The following is a 19,811-nucleotide window of genomic DNA, read 5'->3' as shown; positions in this document are numbered from 1 at the left end:
TCTAAGAAGAAGAGGGTGCTAAATAGGTGGTGAAGATGAAACATCTCGCTCTTCTTGAATGTTTAAAAGTTAATGCATGTATGAGGTCATTTGTCTGTAATTCTTTTTTTTCTTTTTTCTTCTTCCAAGAAACGATTATTTGAAAGAGACTGCATTGTCCTTAGAGGGTCCCTTTTTTTATTCATTAATTGAATAAAAGCCAAATAGACCATTTGAAAACTCAAAATAGGCCTATTATATAGAACCCACTTGATTTAGTCATGAAGACCCAAGATTGAAAAGTAAATCAGCCTACTAACACAAAAAAAATTCAAACATCTAATCTATATTTTGAAGATCAAACACTAGAAAATAAATAAAATTCAAATAAACTAGCAAGCTGATTTTTTTTTTTAAAAAAAAAAAATAAGAATAGACATAATTCGACACTAAAATGACTGGTATGGTTGGAAACAATTGTGATAGTGACGGATTTGGATAGAGCATGAGAGGATGAAAATATTGATATAGGTTTTGGGGTGAATGAAGGTCACCAGAAAACTCGTCGAAATTTTTTTTGATGGAGTTTTGACATAAAACTTGTATCCAAAGATACCCCTTGGAGAGCTCTACACATTTATGTAATTAGCATAGGATAGAGATGACTGAAACTCCTCCATAAATCTAAAAAAGAAAGTGATGATTGATGTTCGATTTTTCTTAGATTTATGAAGTTTTGCTAGGAATAAGAGTAAAAGGTTTATGGATTTTTGTAGAGGAGGGTTGAAGTAATTTTCATTCTCTCACTCTCTATCCAAATTCACCACTATAACAATTTTTTCAACCATATAAGTCATTTTAGTGTCGGATTATGTCTACTTTTGTTAGTTCTTTTTTTTTTTTGAGATTTAGTTTGCTAGTTTGTTTGAATTTTATTTCGAATTTTTTATTTTTTATTTTTTTATAGTGTTTGATCTTCAAAATAGATTAGATGTTTAAATTTTGTATTAGTGGGCTGATTTACTTTTAAATTTTGAATCTTAATGACTAAATCAAATGGATTCTCCATAATGGACCTATTTTGAGTGTTCAGATGGTTCATTTAGCTTTTATTCAATTAATGAATAAAAAAATGAAACCCTTTAAAAGCCAAAGTAGTCTTTTTGAAATAATTTTCTCTTGAAATAAAAAATAAAAAAGAAAGAAATTTCATTTGTTATCTTGAGTTGACACATTGGGAAGACAAATGACCTCATGCATGCATTGACTCTTAAACTTTCAAGAAGAGGAAGATGTTTCATCTTCACCACCCATTTAACATTCTCTTCTTATTTCAGAAAAGAAAAAAAGAGAAGAGAGTACAAGATTCTTAAAAAAGAGAGGTAAAAATATTTAGAGAAAAAAATGAAGACTTAGAAATAAAAAAATCATCTTTGTTTGGTTTGTGATTTCAACTAACATTGCTTCCATTGTTGTTTGTCATCACTTCTTTTAGGTATTTCTCTATACATTTGCAATGTATATTTACAAATATTGAAGCATGTTCTTTTATGTTTTGATTAATTATTTATGTTAAGTTTGTTTGAATTAGTTAATTATATTTTGATATTTGATATAATTATGTTTTACTGTTAAGTATATTTGTGTTCTCTTATCAATTTGATTTTAGATTTATTTTATTTTTATCATATATATGCTTTGCTAATGAGTGTTTAAAAAAGAAAAAAAAATCAAAAGTCCAATTTTTTTTTGTATAACAGATTCTGCCCTTTTTATAAAAGAAAACAAAAAAAATGTTGTTTTTGTAAAAAAAACCGTAAATTTGATTGTTTTTGCACAAATAAATAAAAAACAGCTATGGCCATTTAATTTTTTATTTTTTAAAAAAATGTTTTTTCTCTTAAATGAATATGTATGAATGGTTTTTCAAACAAAAATGAAAATCCAGCTATGTTTTGGTTGGTATTTTAATTTTTAACTATTAATTTTTTTTAGTTATTTCTACAATTTCCTAATAAAATGGTGCAACGTGATATTTTTGTAAAGCTAAAAAATTTATAAGTTTGGTTATTGTTGAAATTAAATTAAATTCTTTTAGGTAAGAAAAAATTGATACATTAATTATTATTTAAAAAATTCAAATATCACTATGTGTTCAGTTAGAATTCTTGGTGTGTATAATTTTATTTTTAAAAAAAGAGTAGGTTTTGTGTGTGGCTACGCACCTAACCTATGATATAACACAAATCATTTTTTTTTGTAAAATTAGTGACTAAAATATATTTGTTTTTATCCGAAAATTAGTTTTAGCGAAACATGAGTCAATAAAACGGCCATACTACAACCATGGGACTAGAGAGGTGCCTCACACCTACCTCCGGTCAATAGAATTTCTTACCCGATCACTTGCTTTGTGGACTAAAAAATAAGGAGTAATTTATTTCAAATTAGGAATTTATTAGGTGACTTGGAACACCAAAAAACTCAATTCCAAGTGGTGACTCCAAAAAAAAAAAGTTTCTTTATCTCCTTTATTTTATTTTTTAAGACCGTCATATTTCGAAGAAAAAATCAATGTGACAGATCTAGCGACTCCGCTGGGACGTTTTTAGAATTCAAACTTTGTATATTGATTTTTGTTTGACTTTATTTATTGATAGGATGCATATTGTGTTTGTTGACTAACATGCTCTTTTTCTATTTATTGCTTTGATATTGTGTGATATATAAAACGTCTTCTCTCTCACACCTTTTAAGTTTCTTGGAACATTATTATACACTATATGTGTGTGGATACGCTCCACATGAGTTTTGTGTAAGATGAACCAGTGTGCGGTTACGCTCCTGGTTTAGGATTTTTGTCACACACCTTCCCCGACTCAAGTTTTCCGCTCGAGTAAGTCAATCTAAACACCTTTCCATATAGGGTGATAAACCTAGCAGAAAAACCCACAAATAATATTCCTAGTGGGCTACATTTGTTTGTATAATGATCATTTGACCTAGCGGGACTCGACACGGACGTTGGGGCTGTATAAGATAGATATTCACTCTAGACTAACATGTTCATTTTATGTATTATATGAAAATAAACTGTTCAGAAGACCTTTCCAGTGTTGACCGGCTTAGAATGACCTATCTTTCAAATTATTTTTTAGAAAAAAAGAAAAAGAAAAAGAGGTTCAAAGAAGGTTTTTTTTTTAAAAAGGGTGTATCGTTTTTAATGAACTTTGCACACTTGATTCTTACTAAAAAGAGATACGTAGGCATTTTTTTTGGTACGGTATTTCTAAAGAAGTGTTCTGTTTCTGTTAAAAAGAAGAAACATACTTTGATTTTTAGTGTCCTCCCTTGATTAGAGTTTGTGCCAACCAAGACAAATCTTTAATTTTGATGATCTTCCATTCAAAGGTACGAATGATGCCTCCAACTAAAAGATAAGACTCTAAGAAAACCTAGAATTAAAGGGATTCCAGAGTGTATGATTGCTGACATAATACTCGTAGATCTGTGGTGATGGTGGACAAGTATGGGAGATTATGAGTAGAGAAGGGGTAAAGTATCATTTAGGACATCTTGTACATTTGATGAAAATTGACCCAACAAGAGATGTGATCGATGCATTGAGTCTTTTATGGAATCCCAAAAATAACATGTTTCGATTCTCCAACTTTGAATTGACTCCAACTATAGAGGAAATTATTAGCTTCATTGGAAAAGGGTGTAGTATTCAGGGTGCTAATCCACATAGCAAAATAAATATAATCCCTAAGAGAGTCGATGGAAACAAGTTTCAGGACCTACTTAAAATCAACTAGATGGAGAAGGGGAGTTAGAAAATGGGTGAATCTCTTTGAATTTTCTATGTGAGAGGTATGATTAAAGGGATGGGTTTATTAAATACCAAAAACAACTGTACAATCAAAGGGGCATATAAGCTTTGAAAGTGAATGCACGTTTTGCCTTCATGGTCGTGATTTTGGAGCTTATTACGTTCCGTGAATGAGACAAGCATATTGACATTCATTTGGCTGGGTTGGTGAAGAGGTTGATCACAATGGAAAATTCTACCATTATACCCATGATTCTTGTAGATATGTTCCGAGCATTGACCAAGTGCAAAAAGGAGGAAACCTACTTTGAAGGGTGTAACATCTTACTTTAGATGTGGTTTTTTGAACATCTCCATCGTCATAATCGTATGCCAAGATGCATTCTTAACTTGTCTAATTATGTATCCACTCACAAGGAAAGAGCAGCGAAAGTTGATTTTTCATAAGGGATTCTAGCAAGGGAAGAAAAACTCTCAGCGTTAACTTCTGATGAAATTGTTTGAAATTATTACTAGTTCCCAACAAACGATGTCATTTGCATGTCCATTGCATTTCATTCTTGTGTTGATTGGGCTTAGAGGTATCCAACCCTATGCCCTGCTTTGGTTTATGCGTTTGGTGGCTAGAGTCCAAGAAGTCCTACCACATAATAATATTAGTAGATTTGTGTTTGACACCACCCCCCCCCCCCCCCGCCTCCCCCCGATTTTTCCTTTGATGGTGGCGATATTCTAGATATTTGGTTTGGGAGTATAATTCCTGAGCAAAGAGAAATGCTTGTGGAGAAGGATAAAGGAAAGGTGGTCCTTGGGTACCTATCATAGTTTCATTATTCAGTAATATTCGGGAATACTCCTGAAGGATCCACTAGTAATAATTTTAGACAATTTCATCAAAAGTTAACACTGAGAGTTTTTCTTCACATGCTAGAACCCCTTTTGGAAAATCAACTTCCGCTGCCCTTTCCTTATGAGTAGATACGTAATTAGACCAATCAGAAGTGAATCTTGGCGCATGATTATGATTATAGAGATGTTCCAAAAACCACATTTGTGGTAAGATGTTGCACCATTCAAAGTAGGTTCCTCCTTTTTGGACTTGGTTAATGCTCGGAATATATTTGCAAGAATCAGGGGTATAATGGTAGGATTTTCTAATTAGCTCAATCGCTGCCTTAGCCAGACGACTTGTCCGGTTCGTGGAAAACAATTAGACCCAAAAATGCGACAATGAAGGCAAAATCTCCATTCACTTTCCAAGCTTTTATGCCACCTTGATTGTTGAGTTGCTTTTGGTATTTATAAAACTCATCCCTCGACCGTACCTCTCATATAGAAAATCTAAAGAGATTCATCAATTTTTGAAACTCTCTTGCTCCATCTGGTTGATCTTAAGCAGGTCCAGAAACTTGTTGTCATCGACGTTCTTAGGGATTATAGGTCTTTTGTTATGGAGATCAGCGCTCCGAGTACTAGACCCTTTTCCCATGAAGCTAGCAATTTCTCTAGAGTTGGAGTCATATCAAAGTCAGAGAATCGAAACACGTTATTTTTAGGATCCCAAAAAGGATTCAATGCCTCGATCAAATCTCTTCTTGGATTAATTTCCATCAAATGCACAAGATGCCCCAAATGATCTTTTACCCTTCTCTGCTCATAATCTCCCATACTTGTCCATCATCACCACATATCTACATGCATCATATCAACAATCATGCACTCCAGAATCCCTTCCATTCTAGATTTTTTATAGCCCTGTCCTTTAGTTGTAGGTGTCATTCATACCTTTGAATGGAAGATAATCAAAATTAAAGACTTATCTTGGTTTGGCACAAACTCTAATCAAGGGATAACACTAAAACACAAAGATTTTTTTTTTCTTTTGAACAGAGGCAAAACAATTTTTTTAGAAATATTGAACCCGAAATGAATGCCTACATACCTCATTTTAGTGAGAATCAGGTGTATGTAGTTCATTAAAAATTGATACACCCTTTTTAAACCCTTCTTCCCTTTTACTTAAAAAATAATTGAAAGATAGGTCATTCTAAAGCCGATCAACAATGTAAAGGCCTTCAGAATAATTTATTTAAAATGAACAAGTTAACCCAGAGTGGGTATCGCTAAATAAAAATTATGTGAAAGAAACTACAAGATGCCGTCACACGTCCTGGCATGGTAAACATAATTTGAGCGTTTAACAAATCAATGGAAGGCGTCACTAGTTTAGCAAATCACAGGTCCTGGCATTGTAAACATAGTAGCATTTCTTATCATTAATAGCTTTATTCCCTTTCCTCGATTATCCACTCTAATTTTGATGGACCAACTGATATTTGTTCTCTTTACTAATTAATGCACTGAAAAAAATGTTAGACTAGAAAACATTTACAAGTTTGCAACTAATTATAACTGTCTCCAAGTCGTCTGCTCTTATAGCATACATTAAAACAATCCTCATTCATGTTTTGTTTTAACTTATGAGTTGATGTTGGTGAAAAATAATTTACAATCGAAAAAAAAGTAAAAGCAAATTTTCTACTTGAGGCATGGATATATTGTTTTCTGCAAGGAGATTAAGGCAAACTGTAGTAAAATCTTTACCAATTTAGCAATAACAATCTTGATTTAATTTGTCTGCTCCAAGATTATTAGTCCGACAATGTTATATGACTCAAACAAAGTCTAGACTAGTTGGCCAAAACTTCACTATATATGAACCCTTTTGAACTAAATGATACTCTCTTTTTTTTAGTGAAGGGATACTTGTACTAAAATTTTAAATATAGCTAAGCATAGAAACATAATTAGGTAAAATAGCTATAGTTTGCTTAATTACGATCTGTAGCTACATGTTATAAAGGGAGAGAGACGAGGGAGATTGAGAGGAGAGTGAGAGAGAGAAGATAGGCGAATTGTATTTGTATATTTGCTGATAATTGTATATTGTTAAGTAGTATATATATGTATCAACAATTGTATTTGTATATCTGTTTTTGGTGGTTATATTTGGGAAAAAAAATACCTAAATATACAAAATTGCAAAACCATCTCTTTCTCTCTCTCTTTTTTCTAATCTCAGATACATCACTACCCTTCTTCCCACTTCACGCTTAACTCTCCCAAATTCACGTCTAAATTTTTGCAATGTATCAACAATTTCTTCCAACTCAGCATTTTTGAATTACTATCGTGTTATTCTAGATTTTTTCATCAATTTCAAATTTTAAAAAGGTAGAAAAATTTCTTCATCATTTTTTTCTGCTTTTAGTATATCAATTTTCGATCAAAAATTGTTTCAAGTTTCTGATGTTCATCTTTGATTTATGATACATATGGATTCATTATCATCTTTTAGTATTGAGCTTACCCATTTAGTTCTTCAGATGGAAGATCTTGTTCCTACTAATTTTTATTCGAATAATGATGGTTTTGCTGAAAATAAATTCAAACACCGAAACGATCCTTTAATGATGAAGAAATTACGGAAGGATGTATGTTCAATTTTAAAATCATCAGTTGCAAAAGCTTTAGGGGGGGGGGGGGGGGGAGGGGGATAGAAGTTGTTACTACATGCCATTCTCTACCCAAGATTTTAAGTTTCTAATTTATCTAGTTCATTCTGATTCTTAAACTGATGTATAATATCTATGTTTCAACATTGTGATACATTACAACTTTATTATTTACAATGTATTGTGTACATATATTATTTTTTATGAATAGTCCCAATTTTCTGAAATATAAATTAATGTGTATCATGTTCATAGTTATGCATTTGATACATAACTATGACAAATTTCATTATCTTTTAGTACCTAATACATATACCACTATTATTCAACTTAAAATGATACATATTTGGAGATATTACCAAACCTTATTATTGATACATAAATTCAAATTTTTGAAAACTAAATTAGTGTGTATCATATTCATAATTATGTATATGTTTCATTATATTATAGAACTAAACACATATACCAAATATCATTCACACTAAGAAGGGTATGTATATAGAGACATTACAGACTGTTTATTTGATTATGTATCTGTCACGATTCGAGCCTATACCCTGGACGTGGCCGGCACTCGAGAACCATTGCTAGCCCTCAAGCGAACCCTTATCCTAGCTTACTACAAGCGGAAGACTAACTCAAGCATACATAAGCATCAAATTGAAAGAAACGTTTAAAAACAGTTTACTGAATCTCCAAACTTCGTTTAATATACTAAGTCTGAAACATAAGTTTTTAAAAACATATCTGAAACTGAAATACTCTCCAAAATTGTATATCTATGAAGCCTCTACTATACAAAATGAGTGTCGGGACAAGACGCACAAATTCTCAAAGGAACTACTACTAACAACTCATAAAAATGGAGTCCTCCAGAAGCAAGGAGGTCTTACTCAAAAGCTGGCGAGCAGATGAAGTGATCTCAATAGACTCTTATTGAGGATCCTAAGAACCTGTATCTGCATCATTAAAAGATGTAGGTCGAATGATATCAGTACTTTGAATGTATGAGTATGTAATATAGCTGAATAACAAATAACTGAATGTAAAGAAATAAAGAAGTAAAATCATTAAAACTTTACAAAAATACTTATTCATCTCTGAACTCATTAAGTGATATAATTAAAATATACTTTTAGCTCTATTTGGGAGATTCTCTAACCGACAACCATCACTATGAGCTACGTGATGATACAACCTCGCCCACTCTGCCAGAACTGTCCTATAGCTTGCCGGGGTATAGAACACCTCAACTAAGTGGATTCACTAAGCTCTGCCCGAAGGCACTAAGAATTCATCTAAAAAGTATGATCTTTTACCCTATGTTGGCATATATGGTTTATGAGGATTTTGAGTTGTCTGAACGCATCCCCATATCGGTGCTCAATACTACTCCCAATAACATGTACTCATGCTCAATGTTTAAAAATATACTCTTCCTGTGGTTTGAAGAGGTAACTGCTCTTGAAATATCTTTTGAACTCATAACTCATTTAGAAATCAAAGTTTCTCTTTTATCAATGTAAAAACTAATATCTTTGGGGAATACTTAATTAGTTACCTTATACTCTTATTCAATGCATACATGAAAAATCTTTCTCAAAATCATATTGTAATATGATCATTGATGACTCGAGAAGTCATATTGCATAAACATTGATGGTATATCTAGATACCATACTGCTTAAACATTGATGGCATACTCGATTGTCATACTTATTATGTTTTTAGAAACTCTTTCTCAAAACTCATCTTTACTTCCATAAAAACTCAGTTCAAAACTCAAGTGTTGACTTTAAAAAGCTTCTCAAGATTTATAACTCATTTCATAAGGTTTATGTGGAATTATGGACATGAACGACTCAACTCAGAGATCTTAATAGCAATTTAGAAAACTCAATACTCTGAGCTCAGAACTCAACGATACTACTCATCTCAAGAATACTCAATTAATATGGTTCATGCTGAAATATAAACATGAACGAATAAACTCAAGAATTATAATGCATAACATATAACAATTCAATAATTTGGAATATAATTTAAAAAAGAATAAGGAACTCAAGAACTCATATCTCGTCTCAAGAATACTCAAATCTAGGGATAGAATCCTAGATTACTCATTTACTGATTTGAAAGTAGATGTAGGGCGTGAGGACGAACTAGTCCAACACTATGATAACCTTACACCTGGAAGAATAAGATTCTTGAAGAATCTTGAATAAGAACTTGATTAGAACACTCGACATCCTAGCTTGAACGAGAACAATCAAGAAAACCTTTCTTGAGATTCTTGAATTAGTTTCTTGAAATCTCTATGACCAAGAATTATGATTTTCATTAGTGGTTCATAATTGTATGGAGGAATTGAGTTGGAAAGAATGAAATTCTTGGAGAAAGACTTACCTTGAAGAAGAATCTTGAAAAAGATTGAAAGAATCTTGAATTGAGTCTTCTACTTTGATTTTTCTTTAGGGTTTTGCCCTAGGGTTTGAGATAGAAGAGAATGATGGATTAAGAGATGAAAATCTGATTGTTTTAGATTTTTAATTAGTCAAGAAATTCGTTTAAGGTTTTCTTAGAGGTAAAAAGACAAAAATGACCATTTTTATGTTTTCCCGTCGGCAAATTAGTCACTGCATTGTATCAACTTACTAAAATGGTCATAACACTTTACTCAAAACTCGGATTGTTGTGAAATGGGTGGCGATGGAAAGAAGATTCAAATACCTTTAATCTGATTAGTTACGGGCCACATAACTCTTTATATTCTAAGAGATATGGCCATTTGAAGTTGACCCAAGAGAATCTTACATCAAAACTTAATCGATAAGGAAACTTTCAACTCAACTTTGTGCTAGGAGTTTCTATTGACCTTAATTGATATCCCAAATCATTCCACACTAAAGAATTTACCTTTACACATATGGTAAATTTAAGAATCACCCGATACGACCTTATATGTAAATGAAAAATAGTTCGGGTCTTAAGTTAGTAATTTTTGAGGTGTTACAGTATCGTATTTTGTTATGTATTTAGAATTTTTTAAGTTTTGTTCATAAGTATGTAATTAAAAAAATTCCACCTCATCATTTAAGGTTTGGTACATCTTGCATCAGAAGTTTTGTAGATGATTTTAAATTGTCTATAAAAGAAGAAGGTATTGAGTTGTTCCGACAAACAATATTTGGTTTTTATCTCAATATACCACAATGTAATTTTCAAGGATAGATTGCCAAATGCCTTTTATTGCTTGAGTTGGAGTAGAACAATCCGGACGAATTGCATGTTCTCTACGCCAAAGGGGAATGTCCTTTATTTTTCCATCAAAGAAATTGCGCTTATTATCGGGTTGAAATGCACAGGTAAGATTGAATATCCTTTCTCTCGACAAACATGTATGTACACCATTGAAATATCTTGCTTTTGATCATACAACAAACTTTATCCTACAAGATGCTTTTATAGTCCAAGCACAGTCCCCCGAGTAACATTTCAAGACATATATAGCAACACCATTTGTTTAACACAATATTATATGTGTTTGATACATATTAACTACCACACAATAATGTATCATTCACAAAAAAATGTTATGCAGAATAATTACATGTATAATATATCTTGTACAAAATATAATATTTATCAACTAGAACAAGATACATAAATAGTAATGTATCATGCATAATATTTATGGACAAGATACATAAATAGTAATTTCTACTATTTGTATTTGATACATATTAGCTACCACACCATAATATATCGAACACAAACCAAAATATCTTTTGGACTACAACTACATGTTTAATATATCTTGTAAAAATACTTGAGTATTTATCAAATAGAACTAGATACATACATAGTAATGTATCATGACAAATCTATCCATATAAAAAACACAAATAGAAAAATGAGTATACAACAAAATACATGTAATTTCATACCTTTTATTGTCAATCTTTTTTGCACTGAAACTAAAGCTATGCTCTATTTTATATTTTTTCGTTACAGCGACAAGCGTTGCTTTATCCTTATAATTGTTTCTTCTTCACATCTACATTGTTTGTATCAGTTATGTTGTTTGTTACTTTCAATTCGGATAAACAATACAAATCGCCAAATTTTATCTCAATCACAGTAAGAGCATGAGCATCTTTATCAGTGCCTTCGAGACAAACAATGGCACCAGATACTGCATCAAAGACATTTATCTCACCAGGCTCTTTATTTGTTTTATTTATGCATAATGGATACATTGCAAATGCAGACTTAGTTTTCTTCACATCCACGTAAAACTTTACTCCCATGTCATTTCAAATAACCATTGCAGATGAATTACCTTTTACGATGTATTCGATGTCTATTTTTTTTTATCAATCTCCAATTCAGCTGCAATTGTTGATTTCAGATCACAAACAAAATATTTTCTCCAACAACAATTTCATCATCGTTCATACCTTACTTCAAATTCTCAAATTTCTGAATGTCTCAGCAAAATCGATATATTCATGATGTATCTTTTTTCAAATTTGCGAAAATTATGAATCAAAATTGAAAGGATGTTGGACGATCTGCTTGAATAATTTTGAAATTTGAAATTTTGAAGTTGTTATGCGTTATGAGGGATTGATTAGTCGCGATTAAAACGTGATTGCATGTTTTATGAGATTATAAATTCATTTTCCATTACTTTTCCTTTTTGAACGTAACAGACGAAAAGGCAATGTATTAAGACGTATGTATCCGGTGGTTGACTGATGTATCCGCGACACTCAAATTTAAGGATTTTTTTGTAATTTAAAAAATAATTGGGATATGATGTAATTAACTCCTAGCAATATGATATTTCTGTACTTTTTACTTATAATATATATATGTAATTAATATGTATATGCAAGGGCGGACCTACCCTTGGTCTAGGGGTGTCGAGCGACACCCCTTTGTCAGAAAATTACGTTATATATAGAGGTTAAATTTTAGTTTAATAACTATAAATACATGAATGGACACCTCTTGAAACAAGTTGAAGGCTTAGTCTATTGGTTAAAAGGTTGAAAAACTCCATGAGGTTCATGTGTTCAAGTCCTACTAACCTTATTATGAGTTTTTTTTACTATAACCATTGACACCCCTTAATGGAAATCATGTGTCTGCCACTATGTATTTGTATCAATGAATACTATTGTATTAAGTTCCAAGTCTGCTTCCACATCTAGTACTGTATATTAATGATTTGACATTATAGATCTTGAAAACGAGACAATCTATGGTCTTCATCTCTTAAAATTCAATCCTAAAAGTGAGAATTTGATTCTCTACTTTATAATCTCTTCCCCTACGATGTTATAATCGAGTTCAATGGGAGTCGCTTCCGCATCTAGTATTATATATTGATGATTTGACATTATAGACCTTGAAAACGAGATGATCCACAGTCTTCATCTCTTAAATTTGGTCCAAAAAGTGAGAATTTGATTCTCTACTTTATAATCTCTTCCTCCACGATGTTATAATCGAGTTCAATGGGAGCTCAAGTCAACTTCATAAGATGCAAGAAGCAAACACAGATGGCAGACAAAATGTGGATGAACTTATCACATGGTCACCGTACATATCCTAACATGGAATATGGATACTCTGTGGGCCATGAAGGGTGGAGTACACATTTCATTTTCCCTTAAATCATTGCGGAATAATATGGAACCTATTATTTTAATACAAGTTTTTAAAGTCAGATAATTAACCTCTAAAGTACCTCACACATTAATATTATAATAAGAATATTATATAATTAGCCTTTAAACTAGCTTTGGGATTAGGGCAATATTCCCATTAACCGTTTATTCATTTATAACTTTCTACATTCTCGTGATTAACAGATCTAGTCTATGTAATTAAATTTATAATACTGGCAACTCACATGTTGATGTTGTACTCAACATATGCATTTCTTGCGTTCTTCATGGATCTTATAAATTCAAATAATTCTTATTTAATCCCATGATCCTTCCTCTTTTTTTTCTTATTTTTTGTCTTTATAATATTCCCGCGGTTATTTTTACCTGTCCATTGTACTATATTGAAAAGTCCAATAATACTTGTCAAGTTTATAAAATTAATGAATATTTTACTATGTTACGTCTATTTTAATTTACCCTTGTTGTTAAATAATATAATTATTTTCAACGTTTAGATGACTTATACTCCATCCGTTCCTATTTATATATTGTCCTTAATAAAAATAGATGATCTTTAATATTTGTTATTTCACAAAATCAATGCATAATGACACTATTTTTCTTATTTTATTCTTGAGAGTTATTTGCCTTGAAAATATGAATTAGACCAACATAGGAAAACTAATAATTCATGTTTATTGGTCAATTTAATTAATCAAAATAAATCAATTTATATTCATTTATTGAAAATTTAACTTCAAGAGAATACTAAATAATGGTACAATGGTAAATTTATATAATTTCTTAAGGATGCCTTGATAAAATTACCTATCATTTACTGCTTCTTAATCTCGACGTCAAGTCAATAGTGAACAATTATGGTTGAGAGTATAACATGCACATGATATCCCTGAAATTCATTGTCCATGTCCGTGGTACATGACGTAGGCTTAGCATTTAAGTCACTTTTGAATTCTGCATCCTAGCTAATTAAACAAAAAACCAATTTTTCTATTGTCATGTGGACATAAATAAATTGTCATTTGGCTACTCTATGAATAACTATAAATAGACACATGCACAAATCTTTATTTTCATTATAACGACCAATCAATATGTCCAATTTCAAAGCCATGACATGTACTATTGTTTCTTTGTTGTTCTTGTTTTGTTTAAATATAACAATACCTTGTTGCTTAGCTTACAATGTGGTTAGTTTTGGGGCAAGGGCAGATGGTAGGACGGATTCAACGTCGGCTTTTCTCCGCGCTTGGTCTGCTGCCTGCCGTTCTACTAGCCAGCCCAACGTGTATATTCCACGAGGAACGTTTTTGGTGAGGACGTTGAACTTAAATGGTCCTTGTAAGAGACGAATTGAGTTCCGAATTGATGGTACTCTCGTTGCTCCGGTGAATTATAATGCAATTGGACATTCTGAGTTTTGGATTATGTTTTATAAGGTAAGTGGTCTTAATGTGTATGGTGGAACTATCAATGCAAGGGGACATGGTTATTGGTCTTGTCGAAATGGTGGAAAGTCTTGTCCACAAGGAGCTAGGGTACGTATACTCTCTTGTTTCAATTTATATGAGTTACTTCTTAGTTTTGTATCTCTTAATCGTGGACAGAGCTAGTAAGTGCTCAGAGGTTCAACCGAACTACCTTTGGTGAAAATTATACTACCTTTGTTTAGAAAAATGACCTACTTTTATTTTTAGTCTATTTAAAATAGAATGATCCCTTTTCTTTTTTGACATCACTTTTATTTCAGTTTTTCACGTGACATGTTTATGACCATTAGATTAATGGACATTTTGGTACAATTGATATACCTTTAATTTAATTTAAGACCACAAAATTGAAAAGTCTTCTTTATTTTCTTAAACTTCGTGTTAAGTCAAACTAGATCATTATTTTTTAAAGGAAGGAGTACTATTTATACATAATTAAAACTATGTTTCATGTATATATAGTAAATAAATGTTGAACCATTTTCCATTTCTTCGTATGTTTACTTCTTCATATTTTGAACACCCTTAAGGAAAATTCTGATTCCTTCAACTGTATCGCTAACTCTGATGTGTATAAATCTATGTATTGCAGTCGATACAATTTATGTGGTGTAACAATGTACTGCTAAAAGGTTTGACATCACTAGACAGTCAAAGAGTACACGTAGGAATTGGTTACAGCAGCAATGTGAGAGTTGAAAATGTTAAGATAACAGCTCCAAGTGGAAGTCCAAACACTGATGGCATTCATGTCCAGAACTCAAGGGGGATTACCATTAAAGGAAGTATTATCAAGACTGGAGATGACTGTATTTCTATTGGCCCTGGCTCCATGAATATGTGGATTGAACAAATTGGATGTGGACCAGGACACGGCATCAGGTAAAATTATACAAGAAAAATGATTACTTTCACACATATCAGGAGGTTCAAGATAGTAAAAAAAATTATTCTCTCCATCGATCCCATTTCCTATGAGTTAATTAGTTTGACTTATATAATTTAAGGAAGAAAGGAACACTTCTGATTAAATGGATATTTTAAAGTTAAATTGTTAATTAATATAAAAATGTATCAGTTTTTTGATAATTGACTAAAAAAAAAGTAAATCATATAAATAAAGACAGATGAAGAAACACTTTTTGATAAACCTCTAATTGGGCCGGGTTACCCCATTCCCAGCTCATTTAACCCACTTAAAATCTGGCCTGAGACACACCGGATAGAGGACCAGGGCCAACGGGAACCGGACAGGGGTGACCGGATGAGGTCATGACCTTGGTCAACCGATATGGTTGTGAGCCTGGTACACTGGCCCGGCCCGGTTTTATCAATTTTTTTATTTTATCATACTCTTACAATATGAGTGTATTGAATCTTTCAATCAATAAATTTTAATGCAGAAAATAAATTTCAATACTAAAATGGCTTCCCATAGGTTACGTCGATGTTAAATTTACTAATTTAGCAAAAAAGTATATATAAGAAACCCAACCTAGCTATACCTCTTAGATGCCGGACACCCATTTTCCCTCCTAAACCCGGCCCACTAAAGTGTGGCCCGTCCTGCCCCAACCTGACTGGACCAGGCCGGGTTGACATGGCCCGACGTCATTGACAATTTTTCACTTTGGGACCTTATATAAACATATAAAAGAAAACTTTAAGTCAAGCGTTCCATATAAATCACTTAAATCTGGTAAGTAATTAAAGATGTGGCCTAGTTAGAGGTCCTTCAAAAAGCATATGCTAAATTTCTCTATTAGCATGACCAATTTGAGTTATGAGTCTGATTCTAGATTTTTTTTTTTTTTTTGATATTTTGTTAACTCATCTATTCAATTATTTATTTGATTAAGTTCATAATATCCCTATGGACTGACTCTTTTTAAGTGCTTGATCTACCTTCGGTTAATTTACGCGATTATACCATCTAAAAGTTTAACTAACTATATATTTGGTGGGGATGCATTTACCTATTGATACTAAATCTATTACAAATTATAATATTACTTTTTTATTAATTTATTACAACTCCTAAAGTTCAAGTGCTGAATAAAATATGACGTGTTAGTAATTATACAATTCTAAATTTGTTTATGCCAAATATATCATCTTGATAGTTTGTTTTACTTTTATAGTGTAGGGAGTTTGGGAAGCAGTAATAATGAAGAAGGAGTTACAAATATAACAGTAACAAATTCTGTTTTCACAAAGACACAAAATGGTGTTAGAGTAAAGTCATGGGCAAGACCAAGTGGTGGCTATGCTAGAAATCTCATGTTCTCAAATCTTATTATGAGAAATGTTGGGTACCCTATACTCATTGACCAAAATTATTGTCCTGATAATAATTGCCCTCGTCAGGTATATATATAATTAATTTATCTCACAATAAATAGTAAAATCATATTTTTTTTAATCTAAATTTATTTTTTATGACATGAATGTAGAGTTCAGGAGTAAAAGTGAGTCAAGTAACATACAAGAATGTGAAAGGGACGTCATCGACACAACAAGCTATAAAATTCGATTGTAGTAAGTCAAATCCATGTACCGGAATCCAATTGCTAGACATAAAGCTTACTCACAACGATCGTTTAAGACGATCAGCCGTATCGTACTGTAGAAATGCAAGGGGAAGACGTGGTGGCACAGTTATTCCAAGGAGTTGTTTCTAAAACACAATATAAATTGAAAAAATGAACTTCTTGTATATATACTTTTCTTGTTCAAGTTGATTGTCTATGAAAAAGAAAAGAAATAAAAGTCTAACCTATGTCTAATTGTTTGACTTTATACTCTTTGGGTCCAAACTAATATAGAGTGTTCTATATTCACCTATTTGTTTGATAGTTTGATATCATGTAAATTAGTGATACCTCTATGTAAAATGGGGTGTGTGGGAACTAATCCTATGATAAGAAAAAAAAAAGATATATACCTATATATGACAAAAGAGCATGATTAATTGTTACATTGTGTTTTTTTTTTTTGTGCCCCTGATGAGTATTAGAATCTAACTAATTCAGATTTTACCATATTTAATTTATACAATTTTGAAGTGTATTAATAATTAATTTAAAATGTAGACATCAAAATAGAAAATTTATATAAGAAAGTTAATCTTTTAATTTAATTTATACAGATGTTGTTGCTTTAGGCCCCAATTTAGGAGGGCTCCTTTCTTTAGCAATCATGATCTAATACATAGTCTTGTAGGGTAGATATTTTAGTTTTAGGAAATATTGGCTACTTCTTAGTAGAAAGATAAAAAAAATAATTATATAAGATATATAATCTTTTACATTTGTTACGTTTGACTATTCATGATTCATAAGAATAGAAAGTCGATTGAATACCTAAATTGTTGTAAATATATTTATCGTGGATGTCCATAACTTTAAGGTGTAATTACACTATAATGTATAGTAACTCTCACACCTCTATACATAATATTCCTCCATAACTTACATCGTTAATGTCTCCATAACTTTTATGGTTAATGTCATGTTTATAACTAATCCTCTATATGCATCTATGTAATACTATAAATAAGGGCATTAGAGTTCATATTGAATACACTTGAAAGAAAGAAAGTTATCTTATATTGATCATCTTGTCTTGTATTTTTCTTGTTTTCATTTTTATATTGTCATTTTGTTTTTAAGTTTTACAACACGATATCAGCACGAGTCTCTAATTTATTTGCACAATGACTATCAGAAAGCAAAATAATTTGTGAATTTGACAATCTGGTATCCTTTTCTCTTAAACTTATTTTGATGCTTTATATGTGATTGCCTCGTGGATGAATAATCTAGAAGATAAAAAAATATATATAGAGTAATGTATTCTACTTCTCTACTTAAATTTTCCTATAAGTCTTAGTATATGATTTATATGTGATTGATATAATGTTATCATGAGTCACTAAATTGCTTACCAAATTACTGATTTTTGTTTAACATGAATTATTAACTTGGTATTGTTTTGTAATTATCAACTATTAATTTATTTTTTATTTATATATATAGAAGATGTAATTGATCAAAAGAAAAGTTGTTGGGGTTTCTTACGTTTACACATAACATTCTTGGTTGCTTTTGTACTTGCTTTTTTTTCATCATCTCTTCAACTATTACAATATATTGTTTGTACTAATAGAACCTATTTTGTGCCACTTTGTGGTGTTTTGGTTTTTTTTTTTTTTTAAAAAAAACTCAGATTATGAGGAGGATTTGAGATGGTATATATTTTCATGTTTTATACTACTTGCACTAATTATATTATATTGTTGAGGTGATGGAGGAAATTCTATGAATGTTAAGAACAAATTTAATAGGCTCAAGGATGAGTTTGATTTATATATTTTTTAATTTTTTATGATATCATTTAATGGTAAGCCGGTTGATTCAAGTTTCATCGCATCAAAAGGATAAGACATTAGATTTATATCTCGATGCAACATGATGGTAAATTTTGGGTTCATGCCCCCATCAAATTATGGCGTAAAATGCCTTTATATGGGCAAGACATTGGGTTTAAGTCCTAATGCACCATAGTGATGATATGGTGATGGCTAACACAAAATAATATATCTTTGACTAAAAATCATGAAATTTGCCCAATTGATTTGCTCCATTCTCTTATGTGAATGTGGTAGCAAAGCATGATATGTTTGAAAATGACAAGTGGTTGAGTGTATGAACATGAGTGTGGTAAAATGTTAATGGTCATCATTGTGGTAATTAAAAGGAAGAACATTATGAGTTCTTAAGATGGTCGTTAAAATGTGAAGGTAATTTTTGGTCATCAAAGTGGTATGAAAGGTTATTGGGCACATTATTTTTGGTGCAATCCAATTTGAAATTTTTTATAAATCCTCCATCAAAATAAAGGAATACAAAGTGGTAATATATTTAGTACATTTGACCTTTTGAAGTAATGTTGAGGGGGGTCACATAAATTTGATAATGTCAAAGCATGACAATGAGTTTCTAATAAAATTTCTGGAACATGTACAAATGGTTATGATCCATTTCGTGAAGAAAATGTGACTTATATTTGTATGGATAAGGACATGTTAATGTATGGTTGAATAAATGTCACATCTCACCTCTACGGAAGGTTTGAGAGATTGAAAAAAAAAATTGTTTTAAATGATCATTTGATCATATACTTTGAGTACTACATGCATACACAAATATTGGAGTACGTTTTATTATGAACTATTAAAGAGCAAAAGAAAGAAATGATTCTTTTCTACAAAGATTGTGGTCATGACAAA

The 19,811-nt window shown here is 31.4% G+C and overlaps 1 protein-coding gene across 1 annotated transcript; it reads left to right on the top strand.

Annotated features, from left to right (window-relative positions):
• Positions 1 to 14,124: 14,124 nt before the first annotated feature.
• On the top strand, positions 14,125 to 17,497 carry LOC125823501 (polygalacturonase-like). The gene is made up of 4 exons (XM_049502881.1): positions 14,125 to 14,569; positions 15,114 to 15,403; positions 16,663 to 16,888; positions 16,975 to 17,497. Exons 1-4 carry the CDS (start codon positions 14,126 to 14,128, stop codon positions 17,200 to 17,202), a joined length of 1,188 nt encoding a protein of 395 aa, XP_049358838.1. The 5' UTR covers position 14,125; the 3' UTR covers positions 17,203 to 17,497.
• Positions 17,498 to 19,811: the final 2,314 nt, after the last annotated feature.

Source organism: Solanum verrucosum, unplaced genomic scaffold (assembly GCF_900185275.1).
Source record: "Solanum verrucosum unplaced genomic scaffold, falcon-dt-bn FXZP01000012.1, whole genome shotgun sequence".
NCBI lineage: Eukaryota > Viridiplantae > Streptophyta > Magnoliopsida > Solanales > Solanaceae > Solanum > Solanum verrucosum.
This window is presented reverse-complemented; position numbering and strand designations above follow the sequence as displayed.